General features: G+C 36.7%; 1 protein-coding gene across 2 annotated transcripts in view; it reads right to left on the bottom strand.

Annotated features, from left to right (window-relative positions):
- Nucleotides 1-26,328, bottom strand: part of spon1b (spondin 1b) — a 112,181-nt gene that overhangs the window by 1,789 nt on the left and 84,064 nt on the right. For both annotated transcript variants that reach the window (XM_048157700.1, XM_048157699.1), the window contains exons 7-15: nt 23,405-23,469; nt 19,429-19,630; nt 17,885-18,025; nt 15,605-15,680; nt 14,838-15,023; nt 6,629-6,799; nt 6,353-6,520; nt 3,155-3,319; nt 2,798-3,061 (exon numbers count right to left, since the gene is read on the bottom strand). In XM_048157700.1, coding sequence (XP_048013657.1) covers nt 2,798-3,061; nt 3,155-3,319; nt 6,353-6,520; nt 6,629-6,799; nt 14,838-15,023; nt 15,605-15,680; nt 17,885-18,025; nt 19,429-19,630; nt 23,405-23,469 — 1,438 coding nt within the window. The remainder of the gene's footprint in view (nt 1-2,797; nt 3,062-3,154; nt 3,320-6,352; nt 6,521-6,628; nt 6,800-14,837; nt 15,024-15,604; nt 15,681-17,884; nt 18,026-19,428; nt 19,631-23,404; nt 23,470-26,328) is intronic.

Below are 26,328 nucleotides of genomic sequence, written 5' to 3'. Positions count from 1 at the left end.
CCCCAACATTGCATATCACATATTTTAAGGGGCTTTCACACCGAATAGTTCTAGGAACTTAGTTATAGGAACTAGCCACTAGGATAGTTCCTCGAGAACTAATGTTCCTGGTTGCATTCGCACCGGGAATAGAAACTCTGAAGCAGGCGACATCTTTTAGCACAGCATTTACAAACGCTAAAAAGCGGTGGATGGAGGATGCCGTGATCGGAGCTGTGTTTGTTGTGTGTCGTGGGTTTCACGATAACGGAGATAGAATGTAAACGCACAATTTACGCGACTAGAAGCAAAAAGTGGGGGTAAGAGACAAAATCTCCTACGACAACTTTCAGTCTTACATATCATCGAGGCGGAGAAAAGAACAAAAGGCTGTTATTGCCGTTTTCCACAGATTTTTAAAAATGGCAGGTGCCGGTGTTTGACGTGTTTGACCAATCAATGTACACTCGTGTCACTAATAGTTCCTATAGTGCTGGTTTAGACCCTACTCTGAAGTAGGAGCTAATTTAGTTCCCCTAAAAGGAGTTCCTAGAACTAAAATCGTTCCTTGTTCCTGCAGTGCAAACACGGCAAAATCCGGGTACTTCAGCCAATAGTTCTAGGAACTATGAAAAGGTTCCTCCGGTGCAAAAGCCTCTCTGGTGATCATCATAAATTAGGTATCATTCGAAATCTTGAACACTCAAATTCATCCTGTGAAAACCATTTTAAAATTAGACATTGTGTTACAATGGAAACAGTACTTTAAATCCTTTTAGTGGCCTCCTCCCCCTAGTAGGCAGTCTCATGTTTCAAATTGTACAAAATTTACTGCAATATTTCATAATCAAATCTTTTTCTAATCTTGACAAAACACATATTTTTGAAAGGTATAAGACTCAAGGTTTCACCTGTTTTGTGATAGGAGTGATATTGTGACAGAAAAGTATTACTTTGCAACAGGAGAACGCATCCTAAAAATTTCAATGGACTGTGAGTGTCACATGGTGTCATTTTTGGTATAGCGCCTAAACAAAATGTCACATCAACCTCAATTTTTGTGATATCAACTTCAAATTTGGAACACAACTTGGTAAGACATTTTCTAGCAATTGTAGAGTCCAAATAGTTTTGTAAAATATATATTTTGTATTAAGTACAAAATGTGTAGTGCAGTATATTTGCTTTACAGCAAACAAACTAATCTAACTTTTTTTATACTTTCTGCTTTGACTTTAGCAATAATCTGCTGAGTTAATTTGCTTCTTTAAAAAGAGACCAACCTTAGGTCTGTATTCCAAAGCATTCATGAATTACAACCATTTAAGTTTGGATAGTGCATTTTCAAGTCTATGCCCAAAAAGGGGAGGTGGCAGTTATCAAGAACGCTTAACTTCCTCTTGAGAAGGTGGCGACTAAAATAAAGTGTCAAGAATGAAGATTACCAGTGTCCTCCACAGATCATGGGGACAGCACAGTTAAAGGTGATGTATGAGTGTGTGTGTGTGTGTTAGAAATAAGCAGCAAGACCAGAGAGACTTTCCTTGTACAATGAGCCTGGGACATCCTCTACATCACCATCTGTGGCTGTACTGAATCACTTCATCATATGCTGACAATACGACGTGTGTGTGCGTGTATGTGTGTGTGTGTAAGAGATACTCTGGCTCAGAGAGAGTGGCAGAGCTTTAAAATATGTGATGTGTTGATTGCTTCATGTAGGAGCAATACGGAGGATTTACAGGGAGCTTAGGAGAACAATTTGATCAAAAACAAAAATAGTAGCTCTGTTCCCTGCCTTAATGTCTACATACAGCATTTTAAGATACATCCTATTTGTCATGGCACCTCATGAGTGACTGTTTTGGAACATTGTTCAAATATCATTGGGGTGAGTACGTTTTTTTTTTTTTAATTAATACTTTCATTATTCAGCAATGTGTATTAAATTGATCAAAAGTGACAGTAAAGACATTTTGTTACAAAAGGTTTCTATTTCAAATAAATGCTGATCTTTTGAACTTTCTATTCTATTCTTGATTAAATCAGCATATTACAATGATTTCTGATGCTAAGTAATGAGTAATGATGCTGAAAATTTCGCTTTGCCGTCAGGAATCAATTACATTTTAAAATATATTACAATTTAATAATTAATTTTAAATTCTAATAATATTTACAAAATTATTGTGCATTATTATTAATCTGCCTTTTGGAACAGGCCTTTGAATTAAGAGTGCATTTAGGATGCCTTAAAATACTAACTCTGTGTAGGGAGCTTACTAGGTTTTGGAACAGAGGAATTACCAGTTTCCAGGAACAATATACAAAGGAAATTAACATTTAGTTAAGATGGCAACAAGAAATGACATTTGCAACTCATTTTACTACCATAATGTAACATATTTCTGTGTAAAATGGAATATTTAAATGAAAAAAAAAAATTAGGTCGAGACTTGATTTTATTCTTTGGTAATAGATTAGATTAGAAAAAAACTGGCATTTCATATCATCTTTACGTATTCATATGGTAACTTTAAAAACAAAACTTATCTGAAAATGAGATGAGACAAAAACGATTTTCAATACTTTTGATCACAAAATTTTGGCATTCCCCAGAGAAACTCTGCGTTCACTTGCAAAAGCATTAAAAACAGTTTCTCTACCCACCTCATATCAGCTATTAGCACTTCAGGTTGACTTTAAAGTCAGATTCAGTTGCACAATCTATGTGCAATTAACATAAATCCTGCTTCCAGGAATGATCTGTTGACAGAGAGCTAAATTTGCAACAAGTAAATACTAAATAATTCTAGACCTGAGCTCTCCTCTGCCACAGACTCCCTGCTCTGTTTTGCTCTCCTCCTGTCTGAAGCTTCCTGTCTCTTCCTCTTGTCGCTGGCGCGGGATCCTCTCGTGCATTTGCGGATTTTGCATTTCTTCCTCTGGACCGTCTCGGGGCAGGGCAGGCCCCCGAACTGAGGCTCTAGCTTGACCATTCGTGAGCGGATCATGTGACCCTTCCCGCAAGACTTATTGCATTCGGACCACCCTGACCACTCCGACAGCATGCAGTCTGTGGCTAGAGGAGGATTGGAATTCATTAAAAAGACAGCTTTTCACCAATCTGTGTATTTCTGTGTATTTTCTGTGTGTGTGTGTGTGTGTTACTTACGGCATTCAGGAAGCATGCACTTTTCAACCTGCTCGAGCTCATCTGGGCACAGGCTGGGCTCTACGGGCGTCTTCAGCATGCGCTGACGGGAACGCATGCCTACACCGCAGGACACACTGCATTCTCCCCAGTCTGACCACGGAGACAGCATACACACCACTGCGTCTACACACACATGGTTAATAGAGTCTTACTACTTTTTTATATTTTTATTAGTGCTGTCAATCGATTAAAATTTTTTTACTACTTAATTGCAAATTTTTCTGTAATTAATTGCACCTAACATTAAAGACCTGCTGCACATGACGCAGTCACACAGATCTGCATCCTATTTTCTCACAACATTTTTTAACTTTAGTTAGTGTGTAATGTTGCTGTTAGAGCATAAACAACATCTGCAAAGTTACGACACTCAAAGTTTAATGCAAAGGGAGAAATTTTCTTTTAAGGAATTCCCTGTATAAGGACTACAACAAACAGCTGCTAGGGACTACAACAAGCTTCTTACCAGGTTAATGACTTCACTAACCCTAAAATTTACATAAAATGCTGGATTTGCACAAAAGATGGCACATGCTAGTCGATGAGTTGAATCGACTCCACAGCAACTACATAAATTTATCCACTAACCGTTCAGAAACGTCCAGTTGCATTCTAAACGTTGTAACTTCTTCCTGAATCTCTCCATTAGTGTCTGACTCCAGTTTGAACAATGTCAGGTTGAATACCACTACTGACAATTGTCATTTTGACTGCGTGAGATTGTTCTGCTTTGTTGTTGTTGAGCAACCAAAGCGCGAGCTGTTAAAGCTCCGCCCTCTCCTGGAAAGGGGGCAGGGAGCAGCAGCTCATTTGCATTTAAAGAAACACACAAAAACAGTGTGTTTTTGCTCACATCCAAATAGGGGCAAATTTGATAAGCTATACTGATCTGTGTGGTATTTTGAGCTGAAACATTACAGACACATTTTGGAGACACCAGAGACTTATATTACATCTTGTAAAAGGGGCATTATAGAAACCCTTTAAGACTTTATTGAACTCATTTAAGAATGTGCTTATGAGGATACTCTACAAAATGGGCATTTTGGCATAATTTTGTGTGTTTTTGTGAACTCAATGCGGATGTTGTTAGTAGGAAGTACAAAAAATGACAGCAAAAAATGCTACTGTACCTATCAGATTGTGCTACCAGCATCGTAATTATTATGTGGTTTGAGGCTTTATTAACATCCTTATCTGCCCCTACCCTAAACCTGCCCTTAAAACAATGCAAATATAGTGTTGCTAGCACAACCTAATAGGTAGCATTATTTGTCAGAACACCAGCGAAGTGGCTTTCTGTGCGCACGAGTTGTGTGTCACAGACAGGAGATTCACAGACAGCTTGTGCCAGAACCGCACTGCCTTATCGCACTTGAATGGTTTAAAAGCATAAGAGTGTGATCATATAATGTAACGCTAGCTAAAGGATGACGGGAAAAAAAGGATGCTGTGTTAATTGTGTTAAATATTTTTAACAAGTACTGAATTTTTTATCTGAACTGATAAGTATATTAAATGTATTTTAGAGCATATTTTACATTTTTACTGTATAGCCAAAGAAATTATATTTAAAATATTTCTAAAACTAAGAGCATTCAATACAAAACTTTTCCATGATGCTTACTTTTTCTCACCCACTACAGATCAATAATATATAGGTAAAAAACAATTTTGATTCGCCAGTTACATTTACCACTCAGAAAAATTATTATTATTATTGTTGTTGTTGTGGTTGTAAAATTATACAATATTATAATTAACATCAAATCTAATATTTAATATGTAATTTATAAAAGGGTTAGTTCACCCAAAAATGAAAATTCTGTCATTTATTACTCACCCTCATGCCGTTCCACACCCGTAAGACCTTCGTTAATCTTCAGAACACAAATTGAGATATTTTTGTTGAAATCCGATGGCTCAGTGAGGCCTCCATAGGGAGCAATGACATTTCCTCTCTCAAGATCCATAAAGGTACTAAAAACATATTTAAATCAGTTCATGTAAGTACAGTGGTTCAATATTAATATTATAAAGCAACGAGAATATTTTTGTTGCGCCAAAAAACAAAACAAAATAACGACTTATTTAGTGATGGCCGATTTCAAAACACTGCTTCAGGAAGCTTCGGAGCACAAATGAATCAGTGTATTGAATCATGATTCAGATCGCGTGTCAAACAGCCAAACTGCTGAAATCACGTGACTGGTGCTCTGAACTGCTGATTCGACACGCTGATTCATAACGCTCCAAAGCTTCCTGAAGCAGTGTTTTGAAATCGGCCATCACTAAATAAGTCGTTATTTTGTTTTTTTTGGTGCACCAAAAATATTCTTGTCGCTTTATAATATTAATATTGAACCACTGTACTCACATGAACTGATTTAAATATGTTTTTAGTACATTAATGGATCTTGATAGAGGAAGTGACATTGCTCCCTATGGGGGCCTCACTGAGCCATCAGATTTCAACAAAAATATCTTAATTTGCGTTCCGAAGATTAATGAAGGTCCTATGGGTGTGGAACGGCATGAGGGTGAGTAATAAATTACATTATTTTCATTTTTGGGTGAACTAACCCTTTAATAAAAGTGAATGAATGAATGAAACATCTTTCCAGTCTGTTGTATTGGTATTGTCCCAATTTAACATATTTAAATCTACTATTTATTATATTTTATTTATGATTACTTATTATAATATTTATTTATTATTCCAGTTTGAATTATGTTCAGTTTGAAGCATCAACCGTTACGAGTTAAATCTAAAATATACAGCCTTTAACTTATTCTATGTACAAATTTGACGTATTGATTATTGCATGAATAAAAGTCACATAATGTGACTATTCATTACTTTACAGAGAATTTACAACCTGCTATATCTTGCCTTAAGAACAAATGATGCAGCCAAATGAAGTACTGACTTAACAAAGAGTCGTTTCTTGACGCCTCAATTTAAATGAGACTTTATGAACGGCTGGTGCAGCCCGACTCGGGGCAAGTGACAAGCAAGTCTAATTAGAAATCGACTAGCACCAAAGAGGAATTCTGGTAATGAATCAAGCTTGGTGAAGCAGGGCATCTTGCCTGGCCCATAAGAGGTTGTTGGATTGAGTTGACTGAATTGACATTTCGTGGCTTCATACTTACTGCACTCAGGCATCATGCACTTCTCTGCCTCAGCCAGCTGCGCTCGACAGGGCGAGCCGTCCGAGGCTTCCATCTTCATCATGCGCTCTCTCCTCCTCATCCCCACTCCACAGCTCACGCTGCAGGGCTCCCACTCACCCCACTCGGTCACCACACAGCTACTGGGTGCTAAAACACACACATACATGTGTCTAATATTACTGGTGTAGATTTTAGGATAGTTATTTGACACTGAATGTCCATAAAACATGAACACAACATATATGTATAACTTACAACAGTCCTCGTTGACAGCACACTTCTCGGTCTCCTCAGTTGGCAGTGTACAGCTGGAGCCGTCCTCTGGGAACTGCTTGACATATCTCTCTCTGGATCTCATGCCCATGCCACATGAGGCACTGCACGGAGACCAGCTGATCCACTCTGACATCATACATGTGGAAGCCTCTAGAGAACAGAACGCAGCCATATGCTATAGTGAGGTACAGTATGTCACAAAACTTTCTTAAAAGTATACTCTGAGATCTGGTGATGAATGAATGGACACATTTGACTCAATGTACTGAATTTTTACACAATTGACTGACTTTAAAAAGCTTTTGATTGAAAGATGTATATGCTTTAATATTTGTTATTTATTTTGTGGACAAAAATTATTAGTAATTCAATCGTTTTTACATGGATGAGCCAAAAGGTGCCAAACATACAGTAAAATTATAAATGATATGCAACAGGCTAATAAACTAAATTACTTGTCAACAAATTTGCTTTATTATAATAATAATAATAATAATAATAATAATAATAATAATAATTATTATTGTTACATTATACACAACATTTGATGTTAAATAATAATAAATTATATTACTGTGTCAGGAAAATGTTTTATTGTGGTTATCATTTTTATTTTTTTTATATACAATATTTATAATTAACATCAAATTAAGTCTTTAATGTGTATAATTTATTAATAATAATAATGAACTATATTATTTGCCACATTTGTTTATTGTATTTATTGTGTAATAATAATAAATTACACAATACTATAATTAACAACCAATTTAATATCTAATGTGCAGAATGTAATAATAATATACTTAGCCTATTAAGTTTGCAATATAGTAATGAACTATATTGTCAGAAAAACTGCTTATTGTAATTTTTATTATTATTATCATTAAATTATACAATATTATAATTAACATAAAATTTAATATTTGATGTGTAGAATTAAATATAAAAAATACAAACCCGATTCCAAAAAAGTTGGGACACTGTACAAATTGTGAATAAAAACAGAATGCAATGATGTGGAAGTTTCAAATTTCAATATTTTATTCAGAATACAACATAGATGACATATCAAATGTTTAAACTGAGAAAATGTATAATTTTAAGGGAAAAATAAGTTGATTTTAAATTTCATGGCATCAACACATCTCAAAAAAGTTGGGACAAGGCCATGTTTACCACTGTGTGGCATCCCCTCTTCTTTTTATAACAGTCTGCAAACGTCTGGGGACTGAGGAGACAAGTTGCTCAAGTTTAGGAACAGGAATGTTGTCCCATTCTTGTCTAATACAGGCTTCTAGTTGCTCAGCTGTCTTAGGTCTTCTTTGTCGCATCTTCCTCTTTATGATGCGCCAAATGTTTTCTGGACTGGATCTGGACTGCAGGCTGGCCATTTCAGTACCCGGATCCTTCTTCTACACAGCCATGATGTTGTAATTGATGCAGTATGTGGTCTGGCATTGTCATGTTGGAAAATGCAAGGTCTTCCCTGAAAGAGACGACGTCTGGATGGGAGCATATGTTGTTCTAGAACTTGGATGTACCTTTCAGCATTGATGGTGCCTTTCCAGATGTGTAAGCTGCCCATGCCACACGCACTCATGAAACCCCATACCATCAGAGATGCAGGCTTCTGAACTGAGCGCTGATAACAACTTGGGTTGTCCTTGTCCTCTTTAGTCCGGATGATATGGCGTCCCAGTTTTCCAAAAAGAACTTCAAATTTTGATTCGTCTGACCACAGAACAGTTTTCCACTTTGCCACAGTCCATTTTAAATGAGCCTTGGCCCAGAGAAAACGCCTGCGCTTCTGGATCATGTTTAGATAATGCTTCTTTTTTGACCTATAGAGTTTTAGCCAACAACGGCGAATGGCACAGTGGATTGTGTTCACCGACAGTGTTTTCTGGAAGTATTCCTGAGCCCATGTTGTGATTTCCATTACAGTAGCATTCCTGTATGTGATGCAGTGCTGTCTAAGGGCCCGAAGATCACGGGCATCCAGTATGGTTTTCCGGCCTTGACCCTTACGCACAGAGATTGTTCCAGATTCTCTGAATCTTTGGATGATATTATTATGCACTGTAGATGATGATAACTTCAAACTCTTTGCAATTTTTCTCTGAGAAACTCCTTTCTGATGTTGCTCCACTATTTTTTCGCCACAGCATTGGGGGAATTGGTGATCCTCTGCCCATCTTGACTTCTGAGAGACACTGCCACTCTGAGAGGCTCTTTTTATACCCAATCATGTTGCCAATTGACCTAATAAGTTGCAAATTGGTCCTCCAGCTGTTCCTTATATGTACATTTAACTTTTCCGGCCTCTTATTGCTACCTGTCCCAACTTTTTTGGAATGTGTAGCTCTCATGAAATCCAAAATGAGCCAATATTTGGCATGACATTTCAAAATGTCTCACTTTCAACATTTGATATGTTATCTATATTCTATTGTGAATAAAATATAAGTTTATGAGATTTGTAAATTATTGCATTCCTTTTTTATTCACAATTTGTACAGTGTCCCAACTTTTTTGAAATCGGGTTTGTAATAATAATAATGAACTATAGTACTTGCCACAAATTTGTTTATTGTGATTATTATTATTATTATTATTAATAATACATTATGCAATATTATAATTAACAACAAATTTAATATCTAAAGAATCTAATAATATACTTAGTCTATTAAGTTTGCAATAAGGTAATGAACTATATTGTCAGAAAAACTGTTCTGATATATTTTTTCATTATTATTATTATTAATAAAATATACAATATTATAATTAACATAAAATATAATATTTAATGTGTAGAATGTAATAATAATAATTAAGCATATTGTGATTATTATTATTAAATTGTACAATATTATAATAAACATCAAATATAATAATTAATTTGCTGAATTTAATACTAATATTCATTATATTAATAATAATAGGACTATTAATAATAATTTAAGTTTTGAAAACTGGAGTCTCTGATATTGCTGGCCACGACTTACAAACAGCCCACGTCCAGCAGCCCAGACCTTTTTATTTTATTATGATAAAGAAAAAATATGTAAAATATTCAATCTTCACTATATACAACAATATGATGCAGTGAGCTTCTCCTATAATCCTCTTTCTTTATGTATGACGGACTGTAAGATTACAATCCTCCTTCAATGCTGCTGTGCTCTACAGTTCATCTTTCATATCTTCCACCTTTCTCCCCTTATAAAGTGCTGACAGATGTGATCAAATTGACCGATCCAGCCATGCTTTATCTCACCTCAGCCGTTCCAATTATCTCTAAGGCAGAGCTTGTAAATAGATTTGTTATCAGACGGGATGGATGAACTTGGGGCGACTCTCCATAGATTTGTCTCCAGTGCAGAATTGCAGACCCCATTTGGGACGAGCATCGAGCACTACCTAATAAAGCAGAACTAAGTGAATCATTAATAAGAGCTGTAAATAAACGTGGCCCTGATGGGGCCCCCAGAGGCCCCAGTGCCAGCCTGTCAACGGGATGGTGGATTATCAATCAATGCAGGCCCTTAACGGCCTATTAATTAAAAACAAAGGAGCGTCTACGCAAAGCAATGCTGGTTCTATTAATCAATAGCAAGCACTGGCGAGAAACAACAGCCTTCAGAGTCTTTAAAAGCCTCACGTCAGGGTTGACAGGATGAAGACGTGATGTGGAAAAACAGACAGATCAGAGGATGGAGAGGTACAGATGAAGTAGATGGATGGGTTGATGCAGATATGTTGACAGACAGAGGGAAAAAAAGAGAGAAAGTCACCATCAAGCCAGATGGCGAGACAGAGCGACAGATAAAAAACATCACAGGTGCTGCACAACTTAGTCTAAGAATCTTATTGTGGTCATTTTTGCGTATTGATATTGCGATTTTAACTGCAATGTGTTAGAACATCTCACATTTCTGTTTGATATCAAGATTAAAAGAACAAGAATAACTCAAACTAAAACAGCAGCTCTCATGCAGAACAACAAAAACTACAAACTATGCCTTTTGTCTCCAAGTTAAAATAGTTTTGCAAAACAAAACGTTCTGCTGCTAATAGAAAAAGTTAGTCTTGAAGGACATCCATGCTTCTTCTCTTTAAAAGTATCAAAATACAGACCTTTTTTAGAGCCAAAAATGAATGGATTTCAAAGCAATCTGGTTCTCATTGGATTCACATTGTACTTCAAAGTGGACTCAGACCTATTTTTGATCCATTTTAAGGCTAATTCTCACCGCACAGACAAACAACAACAAACACGTTTGTTGTGTTTTGTCGGATCAGTGTGTTAAAGGGTTAGTTCACCCAAAAATGAACACAAATTCCACCCATCTTCGGAACACAAATTAAGATATTTTTGATAAAATCCGATGGCTCAACACTTCCAAATGCCCAAAAAGCTACTAAAAGCATTTTTAAAACAGTTCATGTGACTACAGTGGTTCAACCCCACACAGCAAAAGGACTCTGCGATTAAAACCTTACCTCTGCGCGGGTCCGTTTGGGACCCGTAAATTGATACAACTGTTACAGTAAAGGCGCGTGCGCGTCCACGGATCCGACATGGGTCTGCTCAGGATCCGCTGATTGACAGTAGAATTTATAGCGCCGCCCGGAGGCGCCCATCCTCTGGGCGGCACCAAAACGAATGTGACAGTCACGCGGGTTTGGCGACTTGAATGCGGATCCGCCTAGGAGTCTCCTGCTGTGTGGGACCTTAATGTTTTGAAGTGACGAGAATACTTTTGTGCGCCAAAAAACAAAACAAAATAACGACTTTATTCAACATTACCTAGTGATGGGCGATTTCAAACACTGCTTCATGAAGCTTCGAAGCTTTACAAATCTTTTTTTTTGAATCAGTGGTTCAGAGCGTGTATCAAACTGCCAAAGTCACGTGATTTCAGTAAATGAGGCTTTGTTACGTCAAGTGTTTCGAATTGTTTCGAAATTTCAATGGTTCACCACTGGAGGGCATGACTTTGGTAGTTTGATACACACTCTGATCCACTGATTTGAAACAAAAGATTTGTAAAGCTTCGAAGCTTCATGAAGCAGTGTTTTGAAATCGCCCATCACTAGATATTGTTCAATAAAGTCGTTATTTTGTTTTTTTTTGGCACACAAAAAGTATTCTCTTCACTTCATAACATTAAAGTTGAAACACAAAGCTTGTGTAAAAAATTTCCCATTTCGCTGCGTTCCAAAGTTAAAGTTTGGTGAACTCTGACCTGCGAATTCACATCACGTGAAGACGTGTGACTAGTAGAAGATCGATATGTCACAGCATGACCTCTTGGCTGAATTAAAAGAATAATATTTTTGCGGTAAAGTTAAGCAGGTTGTATATTTTTACATTTTGAATGTATTACTATATGTTATATGTTAAATTCATGTTTACAAAAAAAGACGCTGTAGACTATTACGACTGTTCCGCGATAGCTCGTACATCTTGGAGACGTCTATTTGATATTCGTGTTTACATCTAGAAGACGTATTTTTTAGAGTGTTTGCTCATCTGCAATATGTCTAAAGGATGTTTCCTGTCAGATGTCAAATAGACGTTTAGAAAATGTCTTTAAGATGTTTATGATTTAGAATGTATGTAAAACTGACACCTTAAAGACATCTATCAGATGTTTGTAAACAGCAGATGCTTTCTCCAGATGAAGTGATCTTTAACAGACATCTTGCAGATGAACGTGTGCTATCTGGGTTGCAGCATCCAATGAAATTTTCGTAAAGTCTAGTGTGACCGCGGCTTCACCCCGTCGGCGTCTGTTGGCACTGGTCGGGGTTTGTTTTCACTCAACTGAACATGTTGAGTCAGTGTTTGTTGGTGTCTGTTGGGGCAGTGTGAAAATGACAGCTATTTTTCATAAAATTCTAAATCCAGTGGCCAGCTTGTTTGTTGGCGTTTGTCTGTGTGGTGTGAATCGGCCTTTAGTTGTGATTATTTTCATTCAGATTGATTTTTTGCAACTCTGTCTACTTGAACATCATATTATTTTTACATATTACTACTACTAATATTAATAGTTGTTAAATTAGATATTTTAAATTATTATAAAACTACAATTTTTTTTTTTTAAATAGTACATCATACAGTGCTTCCCACAGGTTTGAAATATACTTGCGGTGGTAGCCGGGCGAAAAATCCTCCTATTTCCCACGGCACAAAAATGGTCTACTACATGTGACAAACAAATAATGTGTGATTTTTAACAGTATTTTTATTTATTGAAATTCATTTTAATTACATATTACATTTAATTACATACTAATATTATGCATTATTATGCATTGTAAATTATGCAAAATTACAGCATTTAAATGGTTCACCTTTTCCTATGTTCTCCTTGCTGTCATATAGTGTCTCTCTCAGTGAATGGGACACAGATTTTACTAGTAAAATTTATAAAATGAATAATATGTGTCAAATAATGTTCTTAGTCTTTTCTTCCTGTGGGGGAGACTACAATAATTTACTATGAATTAAATGGAAATCAAATTAAATACAATTTGTGTAACCAAAATACCAATAATGCCCAAAAGAAAAAGAAAAAACTTAGCGTGTGACTTTTCATTATAAACAAATACACCGGGGCTCTTATTTTGAAATGTCTGTACTATTGCAGGCTGATCCTTCAGATTCTTACAATCGTCTAAAACATTTTATATAAAGGCCATGAAGTAGACATTGTAATAATTCATCAACTTGAGTTCATTAGCAATCGCTTGGCATAAATCTGCGCTTTTCATTGTTTGAGAATAACTTTGAAGCAGTCTGAAGCGCTGTCGCGTGAGCTTGTAGAACGTGCAACAGCGCCCCCTTGTGACTTTGCAAAATGCAGCGCCCGTTTGAATGTCAGCGGGAGTAAACAATTCTGACGCACACATAATGAGCAGGTACGAAACAACTAGTTAATCGATCGCGGATGGTTTCATAATCTTGCGCGGATATAAAAGTGTAAGAGGATAAAAATAATAAAAGCAAAAATGTGTCTCCGAATATACTTGGGCGGCCGTTATTATATGTGGGCGGCCCGCCCAAGTAAAGTCTATGTGTGGGAAGCACTGTCATATATTAAACACATTGGGATATTTTGACTATTTAGAACATTTTAATACTGTATATTAAAAAATATTTTAAAATATTAAAAAATAAAATATGTATATATGATAGTATATTGTATCTTATACAAAATAATTGAATATTTAGAATATTTTAGAAATTAAATTTTTTCAATAGTATAAAAATTATACCAAAAACATAAACATGAATATTTTAGAACATTTTAATATATTGTAAAATTTGATTATTTGACACTATTTTAAAATTGAATGCAAATTTTTTTAAATTTGATATTCGATTAAAAATATTTTTTCATCATAAAGTTTCCATCACGCCGCAAAGTGGTTTGTTAAACATTCAAATGTAGCCTTTATTTTGCGGAAAAGTAAAGACCTGTTTCTGCCACACTGAAGAATAATGCCTATTGTAGAGCATCCAGCACATGGAGACTATATTTATTTAATTAAAGTCACAGAAGGCCATACAGCAATTTTGACTTTAATTTGATTAATTCTGCAGCCATACATACACAGACCTAAGTAAAGACAGCCAACAACTCAAACGTGAAGATATTATTTGCAGTTTAACTTACCAAGATTTTACACTCTGACCCAAATGGCCAACCAACCAAAGTGCAAATGTCCTATTGATTCTTTTAAACGATAAACCGCAATTTATAGTTTACGGTTATGGTTTATAGCGTCTACCTCTCCAACGAGAGAATCGATACCTTGGTCTGCTCAAGCAGATTGCGGGCATAAAACTCCACAGCAGCAGTTTGAGGTCGGATAAGATTTTCTTAACCTTGAAATCAGAGGCCTTGCATTTCTCTACTCTACTCTCTGTAACAAGACTATCAATTAATAATGTGCTCCACTCAGACCTGACTAAAAGAAAAGAAAAATCAATGCTTTTTATGCATGGATTTCAGCACAACATTTTTATTCCTTACTCCTCCATTTTTTTGTCTTTCCCTTATTCCATGCACCTTCCTTCCTGGCACGCTCTGAGATAGCGATCTCTAAATCCGTCAGCCTCAAAGGCTTTTATATGCACTGGAGAGCTGGAGACCAGCATTATCTTGCTCACCCTCCTCGCTGCAGCCCGGACCCATGCAGGGCTCAAAGTCTTGGGTGTGCAGACAGGGCATGATGGGGTCCAGCTGCGCTTTTAGCATCCTCTGCCTCATCCTCCGACCCTTATCGCAGGTGGAGGAGCTACAGGCCGACCACGGAGACCAGTTTGAGTAGATGCACGTCTCTGGAGTGTTGTCTCCTGCAGAAAAATAAGCAGACAGACTCATTAGGGGAAATGGCATGGTCAATGAAAAGCAGAGACACTTTAGCAGGGCATTTAATGGGGAAGACATTGACTTTTCTTTGTGTCTTCGTATCTTTCTGTCCTTGTCTCTTTTTTATTCCTCTCAGTAGTGCTATCAAAACATTCCCTGACCAGCCAGACAGTAACACTGGTTAAGTTCTGGACTAATGGCTGCTAGTAGTGCAGAAATGATGCTCTTTAGCTTCAAAAAAAAAAAAAAGAAGTAAGTCTAGCACCGCTCCACATTGTTCATTCCAGTCCTCACCTCCCAATCCTGAAACTCACAAAAAAACCAGAGGGAAACCACAGGTAATTATCTGGCGCGGTGCATTAGCCAACAAACATAATTGAAGTGCACCATGATAAAGCATATTGTTCTTCTTCATCTTCCTGTTGTTTGACTTAACCATGACAGAAGGGACATTGGGAGGTTTACTCTAAGATACCTGCTGGCCGCCTTGTTCATTAAACTGTCCTGTGGCTATGTTTTTAAATGAGGTGCTACAAATTGGATAAGATAGCGTAGCCATACGCACCTTCCTCCTTCTCCTCCTGAGCAATATCAGCGACGATATCGTCTATGGTGTCGGGCACGGTATTGCACTGCTCTCCCTGCAGATTGGAAGAACATGGATCAACATCACAGCGCCTGATAAGATCCACCATTTGCCATCTGATCACTATCATGCTAAGCCCGGCGAAAAAAAAAATTCTCCAGGGGCAGATGATTGTAAACTAGCTGGCTGGAGGCAATCCCACGCTTTACCCCACTCAAAAGCCTTGAGATGAGATTCTTCCCAGCTGTGAGATAGAGATGAAACATCTGGTGTGGAATATTAAGTGTTCTGGATCATGCCGATAAGTTCCAGAATGGATTATTTTAGAATCGAATCCTCCAAACACTGTCATTTGAAGAATAACAGATGTGTTATGAGCGTTGCTGTGCTTTTTTGCATCACGACTCTTTGCCTTGACATATTTTTGTAAGCAATTGCTTTAGTTTGTTTAGCAAATGGGTTTTTATGATTCAGCAATTCAGGGTCAGTTACTATATTAAATAACACAGCTGTTCATGGTGAATGTTTAAAAAAAAAAAAAAAAAACGGTCCCATTTTGCTAAAAAAACAGGGAATAGACATGAATACATCCTTAAAAAAACATACGGCCAATAACCAACAAAAAAAATGGCCAATAGTAAAATGTTATATTATTTTGTCTAAATAAATTACATATAAAACAGTTTAGGCATCACAATTTACACTATGACAAATAAATATTTATTTTGATATTTGCTAATGATTACATTTAACAGTATTAGTGTTATAAAACAAATACAAGTGTTTTAAAGATTAATTAACAAGTTAAAATAATTGCTTTCTATTTTAATCTATTTTAAAATGTAATTTATTCTTGTGATGGCAAAGCTGAATTTTCAGCATCATTACTCCAGTCTTCAGTGTCACATGATCCTTCAGAAATCATTCTAATATGCTGATTTCCTGCTCAAGTAACATTTCTTATTATTATCAATGTAGAAAACGGTTGTGCTGCTTAATATTTTTAACATTTTTACAGGATTCTTTGATGAATAGAAAGTTCAAAAGGATAGCATTTATTTATTTGTGTAACAATGTAAAAACTTTTTCTGTCACATTTGATCAATTTAATGAATAAAAGTATTAATTTCTTTAAACTTTGATGAAATTATTTTCATTTGATTTTTAGGACTTTTAAGACAGATGTGAATAATACCTAGTTCTGTCATGAAACTCTAGATGGCACAGGCTGATAGGTCATTAATTTAACCTGCTGACAATTACATCATAAACTCCATGGTACACGCTGATTGGCTCCTGTTGCATCTGCAGCCAATGAGCTTGCTTCTCAACATAATTAAATATTTGGTCACTGTTTGCTGTAGCAGTTTGAAGTGCGCAGACAGAGGCTACGTTTACACGTGGGCGGCTATTTTCATAAACGGACATTTCAATCTATTCAAAAATAACATCGTGCACACGTCAGTTTTCAGAAAAGTGTTAATTTACACGTACCCGTGTATATATGCCGTCAAGAGCATGCCAAACCTGTAGGTGGCGGTGTAACGAGAAGCTCAAGCCCACGTAAGCCAATCAGAATCCCGAAAATAGCAACGAATAATACACGAGAAGAGTTTGCACCAACATAAATGCATAAATAGCAACGAATAACAACATAAATAGCAACGAATAACATAAACATAAATGCGACTGCTACTCTAAACGCTTCCATGATCACATGTAAACATAGGTCGCACTTTTGACGTAGGTGCGAGTTCTGGCGCATACTGTGACGTTGGCTGCCTAAACAACCGTTTGTCTCAGTTTACATGCAAACGTGCAAACGAAGATTTTCAAAACCTCCACTCTGGCCGGAGTTTTTAGAAAGACTCGTTTTCAGAGGCGAATTCTCCGTTTGCGTGTAAAAGAAGGGTGCAAACGAAGGGAAATGTCTCCGTTTTTCAAAATAACCATGTACGTGTAAACGGGGCCAAAGTTCCTATGAAACCCTCCACCTTCACCAGCTCCACCTGTAAAAATCTGCTACGGATAAATTGTGCAGCAGCAGTATGTCTTATTTGCTCACAACAGCGAGTCTATGTATGTATTGGCAGTAGCAAGTCTCTGTATCATCAGCAGCAGCGTAGCACATCTATTCCTCCAAGACCAAATACATTGCCATATCCATTTCCATGCTAAACTCTTCTGAGAGATGTCATGATAGATCTATAATTATAAACAAAAAAGACATGAAACGAACATGTTAGCTTTTAAAATCACCTTTCTTGCGATTCTCTCCACCACCACCCGGGCGAGGGGTGCCATGGGGCCACCGGAAGGGTCATAAAAGGGACTCTGCGGGTGATCCAAACTGGTGAGGGGTCGAATCCGCTCCTGGGGATTGCTGGGTTTATTGGGAGACTTGGATATAAATATGAAGTGGAGGGTGACAGGAGAGAGAGAGGAGGGAGGGAGAAAAAAAAAGAGAGGTAGAGTATGTGACTTTTGGATGCCATCTGCCAGGGCCTCCCAACTTTCATCTCCATATACATCATTCATTCACTCTGTAATATTCCCTTTATGAGTGATTTATGGCCTTGTTTCCTGCCTCTGCACTTTGGGTCACCTGACAGTTATTTGCGTTCCACTCCGACGCCTTCAGAGAAACGCTGCAAAACAAAGACCAACTGCTGCTCCAACTGCTCGGTTAAGCTGAGTTCAACTTCTAAAGCTGACTTTTTATTTCTTTAAAGGAACAACTCAGGACTGTCTTGTACCAGCAGGGGGCAGCGTGTCAAGCGCTGGTTCCACTCAGCATTTGGCATGTCCAAAGACTTAATACTGTTTCCACTGAAGGGCTCTTGAGTAAATATTAAGACGTTATTGACACTAGAAGCAACATAGGACACTGCCTTATTTGCACACTGTTTTTTTTTCTTTGCTGTATTTATTTATCTAGTGTAGCCTTGGATTATGTCTATTCATGAGCAGTAAACTAAAAATATGCTCTACAAAGTAGCTTTTGCTTTGTTTATATAACAATTTAATTTCCACATTAAACCTCCAGGGCAAAACAAAATATTATTCCATTATAATTAAGGTTGTCAAAGTTAATGTGTTAATGCAGGTGATTAAACATTTTTAACACATTTTTTTTAAATGCCATTAAAACTTTTATTTAATTTGACATTATACCTTGCATTCTGTTATGTGATTTTTTTTATTATAATTATTGTTTTAATATTATTATTATTATTATGCTGCAAACTGTGCATACATAGACCTCAATGCAAATGTGCAATAATTTAATAATGAAACGTATATTATTATTATTATTATATTTAATTATTTAAGTATTGCACATTTGCACTTAGGTCCGTGTTTGCATGCAGTTTGCAAAATCTGTTATTTTTTTGTGCAAGAGCAGATTTTAATTATCTGAATAATTTGAGAAATGTATTATTTAGTTTTCTTGAAACTGAATGCATTAACATGTTAACTACAAAAAATATTTAAAATGTGATTAAATATTTTAAATACTAAATAATCTATTGATAGCCCAACTTATAACAAAAATTCAATGTATATAAGACAAACCAAGCAACTGACTTGAAGTCTTGTCATAAAGAGTTTGTGAAGACAAGCTCTCAGATTAACATACAGTAGAAGAGATGCGATTTATCCCTTCGATTGTTCAACCTAGCTTCAATCCACACAGAGTTATCCACAATGACTCGCGTTGACCGACTGTATATGGATTCCATTTTGAAAGATCTCACGGTATGTTCTAAATGTAATTATGTAATCACTCTATGAAAGCTGACCTCATAAGTAACCCCGCTGTCAGTACCGGCGTCCCATGGCACTAAATCCTTCACCAGTCTCTGGACCCAGCCGCAATCCCTGGTGCAGAGGTCCTCTCCAGACAATCCCACATTCCAGTCAGGGCTGGGGCCCAACATGGTAAGGAATGACATTAGATGACGGGCTCGATCCACCGAGAACTCTGCCGAGGGGGCGGCACGCCTGAGAGAAGACGAAGGAAAAGGTGAAGTTGTTTCAAAGGAAGGACTGTACACAAACATAGCGCCACTTACAAGAAGTCTGTGTCATGTATTATTCGCTGAGGCATAATTTGTTAGAATCCATGCAGATGGTAATTAATCAAACTAATTGCCCTGATAACAAACCATCACCAAAGCAACTGTTGCCATTTGAGCAGAGCAGGCTGCGCGTTTGAAGATGTTACTTGGATCTATTGATTAACACATATTAAATATTCATCATGAAACCAGCACCTTATGACTCTCACAGCCCACACTTGAGAGCAGAAGAAAGAGGAAGAGAAAGCCATGCACTCCAGGCAGATGAGAATTAAATTCATGTTTTGAAATCAAAACCGAGGACTATGCCAAATGACAAGCACAATGTCTGCAAAAATAAAATAAAATCAGAGGATGAATGGGGCTTAAAGGCACAAACACAAACCAATGATACTCAGTTGAGACGACTACAATATAACTGGATAAGAGAACTTATTTAACCCCTGTAAGATTAAATAAATTGAACCCTAATATCCTTGACCTATATGTTTTAAATGCAACAAGCCTCAATGATTTTTATTTCACTACATGTGGGAATGTGAAGAGGTGCAAAAGTTTTAGGGTGGGGTGACTCAATGATTCTCAAATTACTTCTTCTCCAGGTCCTCTAAACCCAGAACTGTGTAACTGAGTATCTATGCATACTGTTCTCTGTCTATTAAAGAAAGAAAACAGTGGACTTATGTCTACAAACCAGACGTTCAATTGCCCTATATTGGAAGAATGTTAGCTGCCCTTCCTTAAAGACCCCCTGTAGTGAAAATCAAGTTTTTAATGTTGTTTATGTCTATGTGGTGTTTTAAATATGCTTTAAGACAAACCATGTGCAAATTCATTCAATTGCTGAGTATTTTCTCTTTAAAAATCCAGTTATCAAAAACGTGGTTTGAAATCGCTGGCGTCTGTGACGTCACAAACTGCCTTGTAACCAATCACGTCAATGTGCCGGAGGGCTTTAGCATATCATTAACTGACCACTCTAAGCAAAGGAGCCTCAAGATAAGCATTAGCAATATCAAGATTTAGCAATATGGCGGGTGTATGATGTTTATTACAATGTTATGATGAAGTATATGCCTTTCTCCACCAACGTTCTGAGTTGTTCAAAGCGTTTGTAAGGATGCTGATTGTAAGAAGGCAGTAGCCTGACTCTGAGATGTCAAACGGGAATATGGTTTGTGTAACATTAGCAACACATTATTAGCAGCTGTTTGATAATGTAGTCAACAAAAAGGCTAATCATATTAATTACTGTCATGTGTCCGACTTTGTAAAGAGTGATACCATTGTGCAGCGTTTACCTCAGTAAGTTGACCGAGTGGATCTCTGAGCTGGCGTGAGCGAGTGGAGGCGGGGCTAATTAGCATATTCATAGGTCTGCGTATACTAAATGAAGCAAGGGTGTAGAGTTACATTAAAGGGTTAGTTCACCCAAAAATGAAAATTATGTCATTAATGACTCACCCTCATGTCATTCCAAACCCGTAAGACCTCCATTCATCTTCAGAACACAGTTTAGTCTGAGAGCTTTCTGTCCCTCCATTGAAAATGTATGTACGGTAGACTGTCCATGTCCAGAAACGTAATAAAAACATCATCAAAGTAGTCCATGTGACATCAGTGGGTTAGTTAGAAGTTTTTAAAGCATCGAAAATACATTTTGGTCCAAAAATAACAAAAACTACGACTTTATTCAGCATTGTATTCTCTTCCGGGTCTGTTGTTCATCCGGGTTCACGACTCAGGTTCAGTGAACCGCAGCGCACTGCTTACGTAAGACGCTGCTGACGTGTTATCTGGTGCGCCAGAGTTTCGTTTACAGTCTGAGGGAGACGCATGCTGTATTCAAGCTATTTTTTAAAATGGTGCGTAAGTGTGCATGTCGCAGATGTCCTAATCGGCAAAAACAACGACGTAAAAGTGCATTACCAACACCGAGAGATGAAAGGATTCAATGGAATCAATTCAGTGGAATCAATTCAACGGAATCAATTCAATGGAAAGGATTCCGGAAGAGAATACAATGCTGAAAAAAGTCACATTTTTTATTATTTTTGGATCAAAATCTATATAAGATGCTTCAAAAACTTCTAACTAACCTACTGATGTCACATGGACTACTTTGATGATGTTTTTATTACCTTTATGGACATGGACAGTATACTGCACATCCATTTTCAATAGAGGGACAGAAAGCTCTCGGACTAAACTGTGTTCCGAAGATGAACGGAGGTCTTACGGGTTTGGAATGACATGAGGGTGAGTCATTAATGACATAATTTTCATTTTTGGGTGAACTAACCCTTTAAAGCTATTTTAAGACACGAAGACGAGTTTTAAGGGATAAAATTACTACAGGGGGACTTTAATATCAAATTTTAAATTCATTTTATTTTATAAGAGTTCATCAAACATATCTAATACATCTCACACACACAAAAAAAAAAGTGATTTATGCCTCTAATGCTTTAAAAAAAAGTTATGGGACACCACAGTGAGTCCTATAGGTGGAAAGTACCTTGTACGTTTGACTTATGGTTAGAAATAATTAGCGTCTGCCATTCCATTCCCTCTTCATGGGGTAAATTGGTTGTGGTAATTGACAGTCTGATGTTAAAATAGGTCAAGAGAATGTCCTGATGTATTGGAGCTGGAGGGAGGCCATTAACCTCAATCGCAAAAGCACCGCGGGGGAAATGCTACTCTCATCAAAAAACGGAAGCCTTCGCTAAACAAAACCGCACATAAAATATTAACCGCCTCGTTAGTGAGCGGGAAAGAAACATCTACATACCCAGCAGGTGCTAAAGAGAGGGTTTTTTTTTTTTTATGAACCAGACCTTGTTGTTTTCCACTAAAAAATACTCAGGAGAAAGAAGACAATGGGAAGATTCGGAAACTTACACTACCGTTTAAAAGTACGGGAAAATTGAGGGAACGAAGTTGTACAACGTAGTCATGATTTAACTAATTACCAAGTCAAGGGAATGAATTCTTAATTCGTGGCTACAATATGTTTTATTTTTCTCCTGCATGTCATGTCTGGGGCTCCGTACAAACGTTTGGGGTTAGTACGTTTTTTTTTGAAAATCTCTTATGCTTACCAAGACTGCATTTATTTGTCCAAAAATAAAGTAAAACTGCCTATTCCTGTGACGGGAAAGCTGAATTTTCAGTCTTCAGTGTCACATGATCCTTCAGAAATCATTCTAATATGCAGATTTGGTAGTCCGTAAATAATTCTTATTATTATCAATGTTGAAGACAGTTGTACTGCTTTATATTTTTTGGAAGATGAAAATAGATATTTGTATTATGTATTACTGTCACTTTTGAACAATTTAGTGCATCCTCGCTGAATAAAAGTACTGTAATAATATCTTACTGTAGCCAAACTTTTGAATTGTAGTTTAAATAAAATTCACTGGATATTTTATGGGGTTTTCAAAATCTCATGTTTCATGTACAAGACACAATACCTTTTGTGGATATGGAGATTCTTTGGTTCTTCAATAACATATTTAATATATTCAGCTGCCCCCATTAAATTTGGACACTTTAAGTCACACTTGGTTTTATATTTTGTCATGTGGTCTAATGCAATGACATTCCTACATTTTTAAGTGTGGCTAAAGTGTCAAAATACTTTCCGAGGCCTCAGTATAAATGTAAAAGTACAAAAGAGATGGAAACTTACACATTAAGAGGCTGCCAGGCGGGCCACTGGGCTTTGGTTTTGATAACTGTCATAACATCATCACCCTGAGAGAGACAGACGGAGAGAAACAGACAGAAAAAAATAGAATTTGAATTTTTATTACATCCTATATATAGAACGACAAGTGTGCTGAGACAAAACAGCAAGGATTTTGTGTTCTACTTTCTTCAATTTGTCTATCTTTCCACCACTGCAAAAAGAAAAGTTTCTTTTCTATTCTTTATTTCTTTCCCTAAACCTCTGAAAATATTATATTCATGACAATACTTCACTTCTGGTTGTGTGTTTAAGATTTCTGCTATTGTTTGGAGCATTGATCCATTTGTTGTTGTTGTTATATGATACCTGGACCCAAGGGAAAAAAGACACCACGCTTTAACAATACTTTATTGAGAACCAAAAGAAACAGCTATAATAAAACCACATTAGTAAAGAACAGTCAAAGACACGTACAAAGAAAGTGAGAGCGTGATTGAGACAAAAGCAACAGACAGAGATCGACAGGCACAGAAAGAGTAAGAAAGGCAGGCTCTGTGCGTATTCATCAGGGGATGCTAGGGGCTGAAAGAAGTGTTCCAACATTCAGACAGGATCCTGAAGGTACAAGTTACCGCTGACAGTTTCAGGTGCAATACTCAAGCATAATGGAGCTTGTGCCTTACCGGCTCATTATGTAGACCTCTGTCTGATAATGCACTGCACTTTAAAATCATGTTTTCCTTTTGTCCCAAAGTGACCAGTATGTTCACAGGCATCTTATAAGCAGTGTTGGGGTAACGCATTACAAGTAATTGAGTTACGTAATCGGATTACTTTTTTTTCAAGTAACTAGTGAAGTAACACATTACTTTTGACTTTACAACAAAATATCTAAGTTACTTTTTCAAATATGTAACGCAAGTTACTTTGTTTTCCCATGTATAGTCTGACAGCTCTCCTGTAAACATATGGAGTGAAATTGTGAGTAAGTGTTGTGCGCGCTGTGTGAATATGACGGTTATTGTAGTTCTAGACTAAATGTGAGCATTTACTAATCCCACTTGCACAAAAACAGATTCAGTATTCATCAAAATGAATAAAAACAGTGAAATGCAATCTCAGAATATTGCACAAACCTACCATAATTAAACATAGTGAATTAAACAAATATACTTTATGTATTTAATCTCACTTTATTAACCAATGTCTTTGCTGCTGCCCTTTGATGATCCAATTTATTAATAATAATAGCAAGCAAAAACTACTTTAGATAAACATTACATTTGTGTATTCACATTTGTGTATTGTGTATTATATTTGTATATACATTTGTCCTTCTCCTGTATCCTTTTCTTCTTCAATCTAGAAGCCCTCTGCTGTACAGGAGTAAATATGCATTTCCTTCAGCCTGAGGCTTATTCATTTCACTTTTGGTGTGAAAGGGCCTTTACATTTGCCAAAAATAGAACTTTTTGTTGTTATTAAAAAACAAACAAACAAGCCCAGCTCAGGTGAGAAAAAGTAATGGCAAAATAATGTAACACATTACTTTCCATTAGGGATGCACCGATGTATCGGCCAATTTTTGCTCAATTTACAACCATCGGCATATCGGCTGTAGCAGGAAAAAGGCCAATATAACAAACTGATGGTTTATAAATGAACTGTTTTAGTGAAGGCACTGAGCTTTATAATGACTGTTGTGTAATCCTAGCACTGCTGTCTGCACTTTAACTCTCTGAGGTCTGAAAACGCGCTGGCGCGTTTTGCAGGGTTTTTTTCACATTGCAGCAAAACAGACTTAAAATACTCCGTCATTTCTTGTCATAGAGACATAAGTAAAATATCAATTGAAACTATAGAATATCTTTTATTTGTGTACACTCAGAGTAAAAACACAATGTTGTGCTTTTTGTAAAATGAAGAAAACTAACATGATGCGTGATCTCTCCTCTCCCTCTGAACGAAGTCCAATCTGATAGTTCTCAGAAAATGAACTGTAACTTATGAATACTAATGACAAAAAAAATGACACTTACGTCTAAAGAAATGTTGAAATGTCAGGTTTTAAATCATGCAAGTCGAATCGAAAACAAACATTCTGTGTTTATGTAATCTGTATGAAAAGAGAGCCATGTCAGAAGTCTGTGATTCAGCTCATTATCCGCTAATGCGGCCACGCCCACGGAGCCAGCGCTATTCAGACGCAAATTCAGAGGCAATAAATGCATTCATCGTCTCAATCGTGTATTTATTGTCTTGAAAAGTGTTTATTTGGATGTTAAAGCAATGGTTAGCGATCTCTAGAAGACATGCCGTTAGTTCCTAGTTCCTTTTCTTCTTTATATTATGAATTTGTGGACTAAAGGTGTAAAGAGCGCCCTCCGGCTGCAAGTATGAATTAAAAACACAGTATCCAGCACTCATAGTGATGACAATAAATATTATTTCTCAGTATAGAAAATTTACATAAATATATAAGAATCCATCAATATTTCTCCAAATGTGCATGCTTTTAAGCTAAAAGCCAATATGAAATGCCATAGAGGTAACATAATTGTTCAGACACTTTGCACCACAGAAATACATTATATTTTAAAGAATATAATAGAATACCATTATTTTAAATTGTAATAATATTTCACAGTATTGCTGTTTATGATGAGCTGAGACATTATTACAGAGGGTTTTTTTCACAGCCTACCTGACGGAAAGGCCTCATTAATATGCAAGTCATTTCAGATCATTACTATGTGATTCCTTTGTCTTCTCAGGTGTAAATGGCCCATTATTCATGCAGATTCAAGTCCCCATGCATACTGTGTTTCTTGACAAAAAGTGTCTTACAAAAACTAAATCTCTCTATTGTTTTATATAAACGAGTAGGCAGCATAATTTTTACATAATTCTGAAGCAAAAACTCT

This window comes from Megalobrama amblycephala, linkage group LG15 (genome assembly GCF_018812025.1).
Source record: "Megalobrama amblycephala isolate DHTTF-2021 linkage group LG15, ASM1881202v1, whole genome shotgun sequence".
Taxonomy (NCBI): Eukaryota; Metazoa; Chordata; class Actinopteri; order Cypriniformes; family Xenocyprididae; genus Megalobrama; species Megalobrama amblycephala.
The sequence above is the reverse complement of the archived record's forward strand: the minus strand, read 5'-3'. Positions and strand labels throughout refer to the sequence as shown.